The sequence below is a fragment of the Falco rusticolus genome, chromosome Z, assembly GCF_015220075.1.
Source record: "Falco rusticolus isolate bFalRus1 chromosome Z, bFalRus1.pri, whole genome shotgun sequence".
Lineage (NCBI taxonomy): Eukaryota > Metazoa > Chordata > Aves > Falconiformes > Falconidae > Falco > Falco rusticolus.
This window is the reverse complement of record NC_051210.1, coordinates 72,544,805-72,562,032: the sequence shown is the minus strand read 5'-3', so window position 1 is coordinate 72,562,032 and position 17,228 is coordinate 72,544,805. Positions and strand designations below refer to the sequence as shown.

Genomic DNA, 17,228 nt, shown 5'->3' with positions numbered 1-17,228 from the left:
TCAAGTTATTTTCAGGCCTGCAGTACTCTGAATCAGGTGGCTAATAGTAAAGTTTTATTAAGAGAAATGTTGTTGTGACTTGGCATGCTATAAACCCAAGATTTAAAGTTAGTGATGGAACAGAAATTAGCATGGCCATTACCAACTTTCAAATAAATCTCATGTAAGCTGTGGAAAGGGCTCTTTGTTCAAATTCATTTCAGAAAGTCCAAAAACTCGAATTTGGCTGTAGAAGCCTTAGTTTAAAATTTAAACTCCCTCAAATTTTACCCCAAGAAAATTTCAACTACAGTCGTGTCAAATCATATTATTCTCATTATTCTTCACTGTCAAGATCACCTTGCACTTGGGAGCCATCTACTAGGCTCTCCTTTACTTTTATCACCTAAATGGACCAGACTGTCTCAAATGTTTAAAGCACATCAAATAAAGGTGTGGTATTACCATTGCCCTTTGACAGCTCAATTTGAGTACCTAAACCAAAGGAAACAATATTCAACTAATTTCTAGTATTTAGGGACTTTTAATCTTTTTTAATGTTTGCCAGCTCATTAGTACCAGGTTTTCAAATCTTTGCAGTCAACACCTGACTTTGAATGGAATAATTCAGAGCTTTACTGAGCCACACAATTATCCACAGCATTTCCACTTGGGCAGCCCTGAAATGGTTCTGCAGCTGTAGCCCAAAGTCAAGTCAGACAGAAATTCTACATTAGAAGTACATCTGACAGTCACTTTTGCAGTTGCTACTAGACAAGCACTGAGAAATCACGTTTAAGCAAACTATTGATTTAATTTTCAAAACAATTTGTTCTTTTAACTTAAGCTTTACAAAATTACCAACTCACAAGACAAAGAGTTATACACTACATCTAATGTAAGTGTCTACATACAGGCTTCCACTATTTTTACTCATCATGAGAGCCTGAGGAAGGATCTGCATAGACCAAGCAGATGCAAACTGTTTAAAATCAATCTGCATCCATTAAAACTTTTTTATAAATCTATACTAATGATGTATCCTTATATAAGGGAAAGATAGGATTATTTATTAAGAGACACTGCACGTTTTCAGAGCCTTTTTGGTCTTAATTAGAAGACTTGTCTTCCTACGTTATCGTCTGCAGAAGTATCGTCGTCAAGGAAAGCAATCTTGAAGTTTGTGCATACAAGTTTCCCGCAAGTGCCACGATTTGATCCATCTTCTTGCATATACTTGTATACTGTGTTTGCCTCACAAAGCAGCAGTTCACCTGCATAAAAGAAACACTGACTTGCAATATAACTGACATTTATAATTGGATTATTTCAACTGTTACCTTAAACTCAGCATTAACTTTCTGACAGCTTCTCCTAACCATATGCCTGAAGGTATTTTATCACTGTTACACAAGAAGACTGAGGCAGCTCCTGGAATCAGTACATTGAGAGCCTTCCAGATTATTAACATTACTAAAGATGGACTGAACCCTGTTCAAGTGCACATGTTTAAGGGTTCTGTAACCACAGGTACCTGTATCATGGCCTGTTCTAAGTGGCAGAAGAATAACACCTGAAGTTGTAAAGAGCAACCATATGAGTGTGTACTTGAAAAATACAGAACCCACCAAAAAGTAGTTTATACAGTCAATAAACAAGCTGAACTGTTCCAGTTTTCCTTACTGCTAAGTCTAAGAATGCTGAAACATTTGTGTTAATTATTACAAGTCCATCATATTTAATTTTTCATAGCTTTGACTGGGGATGTTGCTTATTTTACAGGTCCCTGGGCTACTTTAAAGTTCTCAACCATAACTTTGCACAAATTATGCTCAATGAAGTTCTAATTTTGAAATTTTCAGGAACTGAGCTTCAAGTTTAAGAAAGTCAAACCAGCTTTGATCAGCCAGACTCATGGTCCTTCAACAAAGTGCAAAAAAATCCACAGAACAATACTAATTTATTCTAAGATTTTACTTCTGCTTTATCTTAGTAACATCATCTCTCCTGATCTTGGAAAATAAATTTAAGAAGAATTGTAAATTAAAAAAAAAATATCTTAACAGTGATTAAGGCATCAAAAGGCCTAAGTAACTCATAGTAGAATCAAAGAACACTACAAAGTAAGTTTGCACTAGCTCTTGGTCTTCAGTTTCCAAACAAACAGAAAACCCACCCAACTATCTTTTAAGAAAAAGGGAAAACTGAAGCATAGATAGTTCTCCACATGCAGCTTACCTGAAGACACTGTACTCTACAAAAATTGAAATTTTCAACAACCCATGCTGATATAGATATTATAAATATTTCAACCTATGGGGTTTGTTACACCAAACCCTCCATTTTACTACCTGGGACACTGATGTCACATCAGTGTTTGCTGCAGACATGGAAATATTTAAATATTGCTTACATTATTTTTTTGTAATATTTAATACTAATAATATAATATACACTAGTTACCTGGTAATAAGTGAGGGTTTACTTCCTTTTCTATAGGTTCCTTTATGTATATTTCCTAAAGAGAGAAAGAGTAATCATTACTTTGCAAAGATCATAACTTCAACACATGCTGTAAATAACAGCACCTCCCTCTTAAATTCCTCATGTTCCAGCAAATAGGCAAATTAAAATTAAGGAAAAAAAAAATTATGAAGAATTTATGAAGAATTAGGGAGAACAGGTTTGCAGTGTGATCCTTCCTAAACAGTAACAGTCTACTAGCTAAGTAATTAAATCAGTGGTTTGACACCCACATTGTCAGTTAAATGTGGCTGTGAACATAAAAAAGGAAATGAATGCATTTTTTGTATAAGGAACAAGACAAAAATAAAGCATTACCAATACCTTCAGTTCTCTCAGCACATATAAAAACCATCTCCCAAAGTTCATTCATAAGCTTTTCCACATATAACTTAATATTTGTTTCTAATGTACCCTTCACAGTTTTTCAAGTTTCACCCTTCATTGTTTCTGATTTTCTTACAGGCATTATTGCAACCAAAGTTACTTAAACAGTACTACCAAGATTACAGCGAAAGGAATTTTAGAATGTCAGAGCCAAGAGGTAAAACCAGTCACAGGATATCCTTCAGTCTGGACCCAAACTGCAGAAAACAAACCTATTAAACTCTCAGTATCACTTATTCTAGCCTTGAAGCACTGATAGTTTGGCTAAAATCTCCAGCCAAAAGACTGTTAAACTAGAGGACATGCTACACCCTTTCCTGCTCAGCCAGTTCAGAACTTCCTCCTCCGAGTCCAGCCTTTCTGGAAAACTATTAGTTAACTGGAACGCCACCCCCCCCCCACACACACACACACACACACCTGGGGCCACAGCAGTAAGCAAGCTAATTTTAGTTTGTCACCAGCATCCAGTCAGATACTGCAAATCAAAACAAGCAATCAAAAAGAGACAAACAGCAACAGTTTTGCTGGATTAAATACAGAGAAAGAAAAGCCCATGGGAGCATAACATAATCCCCCTCTGCCATTCATATAAACACTTGCTCTCAACTTGTTTCAGAAGACCCAAAACAAAGCTTGAGGGTTGCATAGCAAAACTAGAACCACCAGGAAACCATGTCATGAGAACAGCAGACATTCAAGACAGGTTGAAAAGAGGCAAAGGTTATAAAATGAAGTGGTGATGATGTGAAGAAAGGAATCCAACTAGATGGCAACTAAATGCAGGGAAAACAATTTGCTGCCTCTAACTTCTAAGTGTGTATGTTGCACAAGTAAATTTTCATCAAAGTTCACGCTTGTCAGTTAAATAAGCTGGTATGCAAACATGGCTCATGCTGAACACTGCTGCATTCAGAGAAGAAATATACACATGTTTTCCCAGTGTTGTCTCTTCACTGCTGGTAACTCCAAGCTAAACTTTGGTTTACTACTGCCTTTATTGATATGCCTTCTACTACCACTCTGAGTGCAACTAAATGCAATACTGTGTGCTCATAAACGATATCCCAACAATCACTGCTACAGAATAGTAAAACCAGGTGCTTTTCCAGTAACCTTAACTTTGGAAGGTATCATAAGGCATGTAACAACTACTGTTTATGTATACACAATGCTTGCATGTTTGTACTTATTGCCAAGAGTACCAGTTGATGCTAGTGTTGGCAGGTAAGACCTGGGCAAAACAAAATTTGACATCAAGTTAGTTCCTCAAGCTTACACCCATTTGTTAAAATGCAATGAAGTTTTTATAACAGGTATCACAGAGGCAAATAATTTTGAAGAAGTGGTTTAGATTTTGATTAGAAGTTAAATTGCTTAAGTTCTGAAAGGAATTAGAATTTCAATTAAATAGCATCACAGCAGAATAGAGACCTCAGTCAAACAGAGACCAGTTTATAAAATCCAGCTTCAATCTTCGTTGAAAAAACCTAGACACTGAAGTGCTTACTATAGGCAGAATACCTGTAATATACAACAACTTCCAAGACTGAGCCTCCAAAGAGTTCTATTTGAAAGCCAACATTTATATTCCTGTAATAAAATCATAAATATTTTAAAGACAGTTTTCATACATATGCACTGGGGAAAGACAGAATGCAAGCCATGAACACTGCTGAAGAATCCATGCCACTGTGCTCATTTTCCAAGGGAGGATATGAAAATATATTAAATTCTATTAATGTCACATTTTGTATTTGCTCTTTTAAGAGAAGAGGGCAAAGATCTTTATGAAGAAAAGTTGTTAAGTCACCCTGAGGTGGTGCAAGTTCTGAAGGAACCTCTAAGTTTAGCTAATACCTCCACTCTGTTTTAACTTCATTTTCCTAATGGATTTCAGTTTTGCAGTAACACAGATCTCAGGACTAATTTAAGAGCCTGCTGACACTAAAATGCATGCTCCTCAACACCCCTTTAATCAGTCACACAGTTCATACTCACCCCCCCACCTCTTTCATGTCTGGGTTTGTCTGACTGCATAGTGAGGTAATTTTGCTCATAAGATCAGCCGGAAATTCTGCACTTGTGCTACATTTGGTTTTGCTGTTACTGCCTATTGTTAGCAGAACTGGCTCACCAACAGGTCAGCCGAGCACAGAAACAAAAGAAAGGGAAGCAGAAGTCTGTCCCTTTCCACAAGCTACCAAATCCACTCAAACCTGAGGAAGCTTCACCTTCTGATCATTTGTTAAAGTTAAGCTTGCAAGCACTTTCCACACGTGACCACTGAAAGCTACACACACCTCTAGAAATCTAGATACTTCATATGTAGCTTCCCCATTCTGAATGCCCCAAGCAGTATCTTGGCACTTCTTACTCAAGATACAACACAGGGAACCCTACTACCAGCAATAATTAAAAGCAGATACCCACAGGACATCATACAAGTGAGAAAAATTCGGGCTGTCTCAGAAATTACAGAAACAAAGACCTCAACCTTGCTGAAGGTTTGTCCTGGTTTCAGCTGGGACAGCGTTGGTTTTCTTCTTAGTAGCTGGTGCAGTGCTGGTTTGGATTTGGTGTGACAATGTTGGTAACACACTGATGTTCCTAGCTGTTGCTGGGTAATGCTTATACTAAATCAAGGACTTTTTGGTTTCCTGGGCTCTACCAGCAAAAAGGCTGGATGGGCACGGGAAATCGGGAGGGGACACAGCCAGGACAGGTGGCCCAAACTAGCCAAAGAGGTGTTCCATACCATGGGACACTGTGCTGAGTATGTGAACTGGGGGAAGAAGAAGGGGAGGGACGACACATCTGGCATTATGGCATTTGATTTCCCAAGTAACTATTATGCATGATGGAGCCCTGCTTTTCTGGAGGCAGCTGAACACCTGCCTAACGATGGAAAGTGGCAAATTAATTCCTTGCTTTGCTTTGCTTGTGTGTGGAGCTTTTGCTTTACCTATTAAATTGTTCCTATCTCAACCCTTGTGTCTTAGATACCTTTCCAATTCTTCTCCCCATCCCTCTGGGTGTGGAGTGAGTGAGTGAGGAGCTGCAGGGTGCTTGCTTACCAGCTGGGGTTAAACTATTGCAAGGTTTTAGAAATTTCTTTCTCAGAGCAGCTTCTCACCTGTGCACTTACCTTGCACTACATTCCTTTTTCCTAGGCTATCGAACAGTGGTAGACAATACAGCAACACCCCGTAATTATCAAGTATAACAGTACAGAGTACCAAATCATACCAAAAGTGAAGGCTGACAATGTCACACCATACTAATTCATAATGCATCATCCTTGTTAGTTCAACCCAGCCACAGCTGATAGCGCTCTGAAACCATGAAGTGCCAGGGAGAGGAGTCACCATGCCCTTACAGATTCCCTGCTTCAACAGGGGGGACACAACACAACAGACAAACCTCTTTATCTTGGTTTTTACCTTAGTATAGGGAAACACTGCGCAGCTTGCAGTGCTCCGGGACAATATTCAGCTCTCCCCTAAAGACACATTTAAAGGAGCTAAATATATTCCCCAAGTCTGTCTGGGGAGATATGTCTTTCCCAAGTGCTGAAGCATAAAAAAGCCACCATGTGTGAGGCAACACTGACTTTAGGGCAGTAAGGTCAAGTAGTGGCTATGCTATATTGACAGGGTCCTGACAGTTAGGGCAGGAGAGGGATCCCAAATAATTCCCACTCTTCCTCCTAGAGCCTCACAACTGAAAACAATTCCTTACCTACCACTCCACAGGGAAGTAAACAACTGTGGACAGAAAATGAGTACAAAGTGAAGAACGTTCCCTGTATGCCAGAATCCAGATCTTGTCAGAGAATTCAGGTATTCTTTTAATCAGTATTGCGAAGTATGTATATAGGCCTATTGCTACTGGATGCTGCTTATCATTCTCAGAGAGACTGTGTGTACAGTCTGCTGCTGAAATTATATGCTGTAAGCACTGAACCTACCTTACTTACCCCATGGTAATGTTTCCATTTACCCATAGCTGGGACACTTGTGCTACAGGTAATTCCAACAATGGAAAACAACATTTTTAGTAAACATACTGAGAAAAGCATTGTTTATTAGATTAAAGTAATAAAGAAACTCATTATCACTTCCTAGGGTATGAGTAGCACTGGCTGAAACATGCATTCTTTCAAGGCTGACAGCAAATAGCAGTGCTGTGAGAACACAGGATATTTTAATGTTGTTATACAGTTATCCACAAGCAATCTCTGCACAGGAAAGCTCTACAACATGGTGAGGCTTGGTGCGAACAACCACTTTTTTTCCTTATTTACTTATACTTCACTAAAGACTAACAAAGGGTTGAGATAGCTTTCTTAACTATATATTTATCTTTATCAGTTGTAAAAGTGAAACTGTATACTAAAATATTTGCAAGTTAGTTGTGGTGCTCCAACAAGTGAATACAGTATTCCTAAGTAAAACAAACCAAACTTTTGTCTAACAGTTCCACTGGAATCTCAAGGAAAAAAAGCAAATACCTGTGCTCATGCTTAGCATATACTTTGTATTCAGAAACAAACTACAATACACACTTGGTATTTTCTAAAAGACTATTTCTTGGTCAAACAAGCCTAATCCCATGTTGTATGTCATAAAAGCCCAGAGGAGATACTTACTTTAACAACAGTGCTGAAAATAATCTCTGCTTGCTTTCCTTCCTTTCGTGGCTCCATTATCCAATAGCCCGTTAGATCATTGCGCATGTTTTCCACATTTGCCTCATCTTTTATCCTTTCCTCTTTCCTTATATTGTCCTGCCCATCCCCTCTGACATCAACGCCCAGTTTCCCCCACATGAGTCCAGAGCCCAGCTGTCTACTTTTTGTAACTTCTGTTCCTTACACCATCCTCCAATTCCATCGCTCCAATTTAGAAGGAATGCCATACTATTTTAAAAGCGATCACTACAGAACACAAAATATTGTACCAAGATTTACAAGCAACAAGTATTCATAGTGGTTATGTGCTAACAGCAGTGCACAATTTGAGAGAAAGCACAAAAGGCATGAAAGTTACCCTCACAACTCAGCAGCCTGAGGTGTACACCAAATTTCAGGGACGAGCAGCACGAAGCAGAAGAAACTCTTAACAGTTTAAGGGCTAATACAAGAACTAATAACCTATAAAAATTAACATGAGGAATTAAACATTTAAGAATGCACGCACAAAAGGTAATATTATGGGACAAATCCAGTTTAATATCTATAGTTTTATTCATATTAAGATTTTTAAGAAAAATATGATCCAGCTTGTTAACCTCATAAATGCTTTCAATCCTGAAACATTTGAGTTAGAAATAATGAAGAAATTCACTGGTTCTTGTTTCTGTGTCTCCATAGACAAATATTCCTAGTCTATGATCAGACATGTCAAAACATTGACTTTATACCTTAGTATTCACCCCACTTCCTGCAGGGTAGCCAAGTCTGTCCTGAGGGGAAGTGTGTCACTAATATCAACATCCTATGGTCTTGCTCTCAACAGACCACTGATTGATCTGTGGTTCCATATAGCTGAGCATAACTAGGTTATATTTAGTCAGATGTCAAAAACACTGCTTTTCCAGACATTCTGAGGTTTCACAGCAGAAATTACTTCTTTTCCATTAATAAACAGTATTTTCTGCTGCTCACTCCTTACTCCCCATCTTACCATATATTAACATGAATAGAGTTCCTGTTTCTTTTCATATTTAAACAAAACAAACCCCAAAAGCAGCTTAAAGTTAACTTCATTTTATTTTTCTGAACACTATCTACTGTGTTGCTCAGGTATCTGAGCATAGACTAAAGATGAGGCTAGAAAAACACTCAGCTCTGCCTGTTACATTTTCTTATTGTAGGGCTCCCCTAACCTAGAAGCAGTATCTTAAGGTCTCAAAACAACTTTCCAGGCAAACAAGGACAAGCCTGAAGAATCTGGACATTGAAAGCAAGGGGGACTACAGCATACACTACTATACTGCTCTGTACTGCATACTGGTTGACAGAAAGTCTTGCTGCAAGTCAGAAGTACGAACAGATTCAAGGCAAGGCTCCTTAAGTTCGCCATCAAGTCCACCGTTACAGATGTAACCTGAAGCTCATGAGGTCCCTGAACTGCTGTTCCCCACCTTTCGACAGGGTCTAATAGAGGAAGCATTACACTGAAAACACCTGGCGCCTATATTCTCCCCCAGGCACCTGGCAGTTATGCTGTCTTGATGAAAGCAAAGTTCCAAGTTGACCAAACTATGTTCCCATAAAAGGGATTAAGTATGTCCACTGTTTTACAAGTCTAGCTCCAGTTTTTAAACTCAACTACATGGAAGTTAACATGTACAGGAAATTTGTGTTCAGAAAGTTATTTTTCTCAGGTGCATACAGAATACAGTTCCTTGAGAGATGCTCACTTCCACTTACTTTAGGATATCTAATCAACGTGCTTTTTTTCAGATTCCCAGATACCCTCACAGGTTTCATCACCTATATGAAGTTTTATTTTTAATCCTCATAAAATCCACTAAAGTCTTCAGCTTCCTGTGTAACCATCCCATTAAGGCAGTCACTGGCTGCCAAAAAGAGAGCAATAGCCAACAGAGCAAAGCGTTAAACTTGCTTTACTTGCTACTGGCATCAGACCTCAGTTTCATTGAGCCTTTGAAGGTGCAAAAGACACACCTATGGCAGAAGTCAGGTCTGTATTTCAAAGCTGCTGTTGCAAGAGCCCATGAAATTCTGAAATTTAAGTGCATAAAAGCAGCATGAATACAAAGAGGGAATGATTGCAAGCTCTATCTACTGCATTAGGATATTTCATTAAGAGCTTCAGCTTCTGATATTAAATACCTTTTTTCCTAGCACACTTCAACCATCCAGCATGCTCCTTTAAACAGTGAAGTGTCCTTCACTAAGTCCAACAAGTAAAGTTCTTACCTTCACGAAATTCAGTTCCCTGAGCACACTTTTTTGTACCTTTGTACATGATACTTCCCTAAGGTGAAAGACTGACTTCACGCAGAGATGTATATGCTGACTCCGGAGATGTTTGTACCTATTATTTATACCCATTTTCACAGGAAAACACAAGCAAGATTGAAAACTTTTAAAGTAAACTGATCAAACTACAAGTCACCAGGGATGAACAACATATAAAACCAAGAGCTGCCTCCACAAAATAAGGACCCGAGTTTTAAACAGCACAGCTGACTGAAGCCGTAATAACCCTGCATTCTTATACCAGGTTCAGTGAAAAATAAAAGCAGCAGATCCTCCAAAGTCCTATCACTGACAAACTGTACTGATTCACAAGACAGACAAAAATCTCTTCCTTAAGAAGTTCTCAAGAGAACTGAGCAATTAAGAACCACCAGCTTGATACAAAGAATTAGGAGGTGGAAAAAGCCCAGCCTCACAAATGGCTAGTTTTCATGAACACGGGTCTTCCTTGAAAACAGCTGTTTACTAGGAATAAGTATGAAGGATTACCGCACAATACTGGTCTAACACCATCTGCTAACAACATGACCTCCGTAAACTGAGTCTAAAGCGACTTCAATCGAACTGCCAACCTAAGTTTCAATAAGTAAGTGAAAGGACAACAGGAAGAACAATATGAAAGATAACACACAGCCAAGAGTTCAACATCGAGCTGTTAAGGAAAGACAGCTAGGGCTTTCCAGCGACAGAACTGAAACCAAGGCGTTTACAAAGACAAAGCACACCCTGGGAGTGAATGGGATGTTAAAGGCCATTGAGAAAAACAGGTTCGTGAAGTCCCACCTTACAAGGTGAACAGTCACGATGACAGCCTGACATCTGGTCACCGCTTACAAAAACAATTCAAGCGAAGCACCAGAAAAACCATCAGCTTAGAGCTGACCAGCCATGCACGGTGGTTTTAAGCTTTCTCGAGAGGCAACAAGCGAGATGTTTCCCTCGCCCTCGGGGAAGCACCTTGGAGGCACCAGACATGCAACCCCGCACCAGACGCCCGCTGACACTCGGGCCAACCGCGCTCCCGTCCCGCACCGCGGACCCTTCCGCAACTCCCCGCGGCGAACTGCGAGACGCGGGAGCGGAGCGCCGGGAGCGGCAGCACGGCAGGAGCCGGCGCAGCTCCGCGCCGCCCGCCCCCCCGCCCGGCCCAGCCGCGCACGGCGGCTCCCGCGGCCCTGCCGAGACCCCGGGGCCCTGCCGAGACCCCGGGGCGCGGAGGGCCCCCGCCGGCCGCCCGCCCCTCCCGCTGCCCGCTCCCTCTGGCGCCCCCCGCGCAGCCCCCTCAGGGGCCGCCGCCACCCCCTCTCACACGTCGGTCGCGCCCGCCCCGCACCTCCGGGCTGATGTACGACACGAAGGAGGGCTTGGCCGCCTTGGCCCCGCTGCCCAGCATGGCTCCGGCCGCCTCCCGGCCGCCCCTGGCGCCCGCGGCCGCACCGGCACCACTTCCCAGGGCTCTTCCTCGCAGCGGCCGGGGCGGGGAGGGGAGCCCGCGGCAGCGGCGGCGCGCGCGGCAGTATCCGGCACACGTGATTGATCCCGCCCCTACCCCGCCGCCGGCCATTTCTAGGGCACCGCCTCCCCGCCCCGCCCGTCCTCACTGGGCACAGCTGCTGTCAGTCATAAGCACGCCCTCCTCTTATTGGCCACGGGGAGTCGTGCCTGAAGAAGGCGGGGCGGTGGCCGCCGGGGGGGTGAGGCGCCCCCGGCCGCCGGGGGGCGCAGTTCCCCGTGCCCCCGCGGGGGGGCTCGCCGGGACCGCCGCCGCAGGGCGGGGGGCAGCGCCCTTCAGCCCCGGGTGCCGTGGAAGCCCCGGTGCGGGTGATGAGCACCCACGTCCCGGGACCCGCGCAAGATGGCGGGAACGCGTGAGCGGCGGCGGGGGCGCAGCCCAGCCGTGCCCCTGGGCCCCCTGCCCGGCCGTGCCTTCAGCTGTGATGCGCGGCTCCCGCCGGGCATTTGTCAATTCAGAGCCGCGGCGCCGTGCCCGCGGCACCGCCCGCTCTCGCTGCTCCTCGGCGGAGCCCGAACCGTCCCTTGCGCTGCCGCTCACCCGCTGCGGGGTGCCCGGAGTGCCCGCGGTGCACCCCCGCACGCCCGTGAGGATGCGCCGAGTTGGGCAGGATGCAAACAAAGCCTTGGGGGGCTGGGGTTTGCCTCTGGCGGGGGCGGTGCAGGGAGAGCGACGTACAGCGGGCTCTCAGCATGCAACCCCCGAAAACCCGCCTGCCGACGCACCCCAGGGCGGCCTCTGCCCAGTGTCCATTAAAGTGTCACAGCCGCCGCCTCCCTGGAATGTTGTCTTTGGACACTGTGTAATCGGAGCTGTGAAACGAACACCAGGTTTACCGGCTATCTGGGTTACTTTTTAAAGCTTCATTTTTTATGCGGACACAGAACAATGCAAATATTGTAACCGCCCTGGGCGATGCAGCAGGGCTGCCGAGCCGTTCGAATGATTGATGGGAACCCGGGGGACAAAAATTTGCATACGGAGTAGACTTTATGGAAATAATTTTACAAAAGTAAACATCCTCTACAAACTCCAGTAGACCACAGGACGTGAAAATCAATAGCTCCTTCAAATATTAACTTTTTATAAGCATTTTTCATATCACTCCCCCTCTTTTTCTTGCAATACTTTATTTACCTGGCACCAAACCCAGACCTAGGAAAACTAAAGGAGAAAGTAAAAGATGCTTGGAGACGTAAGACAGCATTTATAAAAGTAAATGGGGTGGCTGTTTTAATTTAGAAATAAATCTTATTTCCCCATTTCCAATCTCAAACTCAAGGAACGAGAAGCCTGTTGGATTTAATCACCTTCTGCCTGAAAAAAAGAAAACTCAGATTAGGTTTCGTTCAGTAGTTTTACAACAAAGGCTGTTCTGGTGTGGGATCCCATGCAGAGGAGCACTCACGTTTCACACCACAGCTGCCTCCACATCATTCCCTTACATTGCATGTGACCACAGCTGCATAGGTCAAAAGTACAGGCCATGAAATTACATTGGTGCAAATTTAGGGTGAGGGGAAAACTGGGATACACGTGGGACAGCAGCTTCATGCTCCCTAGTGTGTTAAAATACACAAAGAAAGAGAATAGCACTATAAAAATAATTCTTTTTAAGCATCTGAATTTACAGTGGCAGTAACAGGATTACCTCTGAGCATGTCCTGAAGTCTACAGCAGACTGAAGCAAAAATCAGCTACTTACTGGCATAGCATGTATCAAAGAGGAAGGGATGTTTTGACACCACGCCAGAGTCTCAGCTCCGATGGGAAGTGCAAAAGGACCTTAATTCCCACATAGCACATGGGAATTCATTCTTCAACATCTCATCAAAAAAAGCCCTACATGAAAAAAAAAAAAAAGGAGAAAAAAAAAAAAAAAAAGACATGTAACTGCTGTTCTGCATTGGCAAAATATCCACATAGTCCCATGTCCTGCCCCCGGTAATGAACGGGGAGTGCTAGTTCCTGGGGTTTGCTCCCCAGGCTGCCAAATGTGCTGGGCTGAAACCATTATGGAAGGGATTTGAAGCCTTTTTCATGGGATTTGAGTGCTGGATTTGGATCCCCACTTAGTCAGTGTGTTCATCTTTTCTGGAATGCATGAAATGAAGCCATCACACATGCAAGTTAACTTACCTCAGAAAAGTACATTTGCATCTGAAAAGGCCAGCTGCAACCCAGACACTGTGCCCCAACAGATCACAGAGCACCGAGGGCTTTGGTGATCTTCCCTTCCCCCTGGAAGATCTCTGGGCAGTCTTCCTTCCTCTTTTAAAATCCTGAGTGCCTGTGAGGAATGCTCACACAAGCCAACTTCAGCCCAGCCACCCAACCTCTGCAGACCGTGGAGGAAAATAGGCTCCTCCTGAAGGCCGTGGGGGTACCCAACCCCCCCCCCCCCCTTGTTCAGAAACAGCCTCCAGAGATTGCCTGGTGCTCAGGGCACCCCAGGAAATCAGCTGAAGTTGGCCTTCCTGAGCATCCTGCTTCCCTACCTCATCTTTACACTCCCCCCACAGTCATCTACAGCCTTTCATTTATGTATTTATATATTAACTTTCCTGTTATTTTCACGTGCTCCCTCCCTCCAGCATTTTCACTCTGCAGTTTTTTTTCCAGATTGCACCCTCCCTATGAAGACTTTTTGAAAAATCATTTCTGCAACAAATTTAAGTTTCTGGGATGGTGTATTAAGCGAATCTGTCTTCCCACATTACTTCTAAATGGGAACTCTTGTTCATGCTGCTGATGAGTTTCCTTTCATTTAAAAAAAGAAAAGGTGAGCTTATAAATTAATTTTTATTTACTTTTGTTTCATTTTAGATGTATGTCAATGGCAGTCATGCCAATATAGAAGAGCAAAACTTTTGAAAAGTCAAGTTCTGGTCTGTCTGTGTTGGGTGAAGAACATACGGCATTTCACTGGCCCCATTTTATTCTGGTATTTTGCATTCTTTCTAAAAATATAATCACAGTATTTACCTTTAAAGCTGTCTGCAGAAGGGAAACTCATAGACCAGCTCTGCTTTTCCCATGAACAGAGATTGCTTTGTTTAAAAAACTTACATGCCATTAATTTGAGTAATTCTTTGGGCTGAATTCTCAGCTGTGCCCAGGCTCAGTGGAACAGCCGGTGGAGGGGAGCCACAAAAGAGCTGTTCGCAGCTTTCTTTTCAGTTTTTTCTTTCAGGGATCCTCTTAAATGCAACAAGTTCTACCTATATTTTCCTTTGTGGCAGTCCTCCTTATCAGGGTTGCTGTGGCTCTGGGAAGTGAGTAGCTGGGATAAGGCATTATCCCAGGCAGTATCTGGAGCGCAGCTGGCAAAAATCACTGAACAGAGCTTTATACCACATTTCAGCTTTTCTGAGTCTGGTGCTTTGTAAACCTCAGTGCCCTGGGGAGTCCCAAGAGTGCTTTGATGGGCAGGGATTGCAGGTCTCTATGGTGGGTGCTTTGGCATAGGCTGGGCAGGTGGAATTAAGTGTTAAAAGCCATTGCTGAGTGTTGAGCAAATCTGCATGACTACACCTGAATTCCTACCCCCTGCTTCCTCTTTCTGAAGGAAATTTTTTGGTTTTGCCCTGATGTGGACCTGCAAAAGCACAGATGTGTGCAGAGGTTACATTCCAGGGTGGTAAATCACTGGAAGGACTCTGTGGCTGTGCTCCTCCTTTGACCTCTCATCATGGCTGGATCCAGGTCTGGAGACTGCTTAAAAGCAGGAAAATATTTAAAAGTAAATGCACTTCCAGTGGTGACACAGGTAAAGATTTTGAAGTAGCAGTAGGAAAGAGTATCCACAAAGTTACCATTAGTCAAGGTTTCTCAATCCACTTCTATCCATAAAAGCTACCCTGAGTAGAATGTGAAGATTTTGGGGATTTCATACTTCTCTGGGCATTACCAGAATAATTACCCTGAGGTGTAGAAATCAGGGTTTTTCTACAGTATATGTACTCTGACACTTCCCGGAGCATGACAGATGGCCATGCATGCTCAGAAGATAGGAGGTATCCTGAAAGTATTGGATTTACCCTGAGTATACAACAATCAGCCATGCATGCTGGGTCTGATACCCCCTATTTCTACTGTTCAATTAAATAACCTAGTTTATAGCTTAGTATATTAAACAGTATGAGATCACATTGAAATAGCTGAAACCAGTATGCAAGACATGTAGAAGACTTAAGATGAAGCTGGAAGTCAGATTACTGGAAACTAACAAAGCAAAAACTGGAAGTGAGAAAGGTACTGTGCTGTCCTTTGAGGAAAGATCAGCAAATCAGTTTACCTATAAACAGCCAGGCGCTACCTCTGCTTTACACTGGTTAAGATAATTTCCTGCTAAAAGTCATGTATGTTAGCTTTATGCAAATTAACACAACTCTGGAAAGAAAAGGAGGAGTTAAAAGAAGGGTTCTGCTCTAAGGCGATGCTTTTAGCACTGGGTTCACAGGGACATTTTCACGTGCAGTACTTTCAGGTGTCCTTTGGGAGTTAGCTTCCAAACTTGGATCAGATTTCATCCTTTACAAGGTCTGGCACCTTCATAGTGAACTCCAAGGTAACATTTAGTGCAGGAGCGGGCTGGACCATGCGTGGCGATCAGTTAGCTGAGGGGAATGTGCTCGAGCTTGTCTAGACAACAATTAACATGATGAGACATCTTTACAGAGCACAGGGGAGTGGGAGACGGATGGCCCATCCAAGGAAAGGTAACACCTTGCTGTTAATTGATGGTAGTTAACCACCAATCAGGGATTGCCTAGTATGCAAGGCTTAGCTTCAAGAACCAATTAGTTTAAAACGCGCAGCTTTTGAAAGTGTATATAAACTCGTGCTTCTGTACAATAAATTGACATTTGCTTGCATCAAGCTGTGTCCCGTCTCTTCATTCGCCGCAATTTAGAGCTGTGGAATATAACCATTTATTTTGGTTCTTATTTGTTAAGTCTATGGTCAGAGACTGTATGATGCTGTCCTACATGAATTCTTTATCTTTTATCTTTGTTGGAGTGTTCTTTCTTTACCGACTGTATCGTGTGCTTCGAATTTTTAAGCAGAGTTTTCTGTTCGTAGTTGTGAGAACCTGATTTCTTTGGGGAGGATCTGTGTGAATCCCCCCAGCAAAGCAAAAGCAGCTGTACACTAGCTTTTCTGAGCTGGAACCCCCGGCTCTGGCTCCTGCACTGTCCCATGCCTCAGCGCTGGGACATGATGTGCCCAGTTCCCCCCTGGAGGTGGTTGAAGAGGAGCATTTTATTTCTTAAGTAAAGCTGTCTGGGAGGTCCCATGTGGTTAATTCGTGACTCAGATGGCAAACAGCAGTTCCTTCAGCGCTAGCAATACAGACCATTGCAATTTTGTGTCCATCTCCTAATTACTGAATGTTTCTGTTCTACAAGGACCTTCCAGAGCTAAGGAGCAAAGTGAAATGTAAGCCCCTGGTCAAGTGGTAATTTAGATAGTAAACGGCTGTAGTGAGGGGCCATGGGGGCATCCCACCACTTTCCGGGAAGGTTCACCTGCCACTTGGGGCATATAGTGCCAAAACACAAATGCAAAAGAGTGCAAGACTAAATTAACAAGCACATAATGAAGGGTAGGACAGGGGCATTAACCACTGAGAACACACCCTGGACCAGAGTGTTTACTTTAGTCATAGAGACGCAGCTGGGATTAGATGTTTTAAACTTTGAGTATGGAAAACAAAATATTGCTATGAGAGCTGTGAAAATTGAAGGAACAAAGCGCCTCGCATCTAATAGCAAAGCCACCTCCTTTTCTTAGCTACAAGTGGGAGAAGAG

At 43.1% G+C, this 17,228-nt stretch overlaps 1 protein-coding gene across 1 annotated transcript in view; it reads right to left on the bottom strand.

The window, feature by feature from the left end:
- Positions 1–11,420, bottom strand: part of MTMR12 (myotubularin related protein 12) — a 39,585-nt gene extending 28,165 nt beyond the window's left edge. Inside the window, exons 1-3 of the mRNA XM_037374168.1 lie at positions 11,235–11,420; positions 2,443–2,497; positions 1,114–1,253 (exon numbers count right to left, since the gene is read on the bottom strand). Coding sequence (XP_037230065.1) covers positions 1,114–1,253; positions 2,443–2,497; positions 11,235–11,294 — 255 coding nt within the window. The 5' untranslated portion in view covers positions 11,295–11,420. The remainder of the gene's footprint in view (positions 1–1,113; positions 1,254–2,442; positions 2,498–11,234) is intronic.
- Between the last annotated feature and the right edge of the window lie 5,808 nt (positions 11,421–17,228).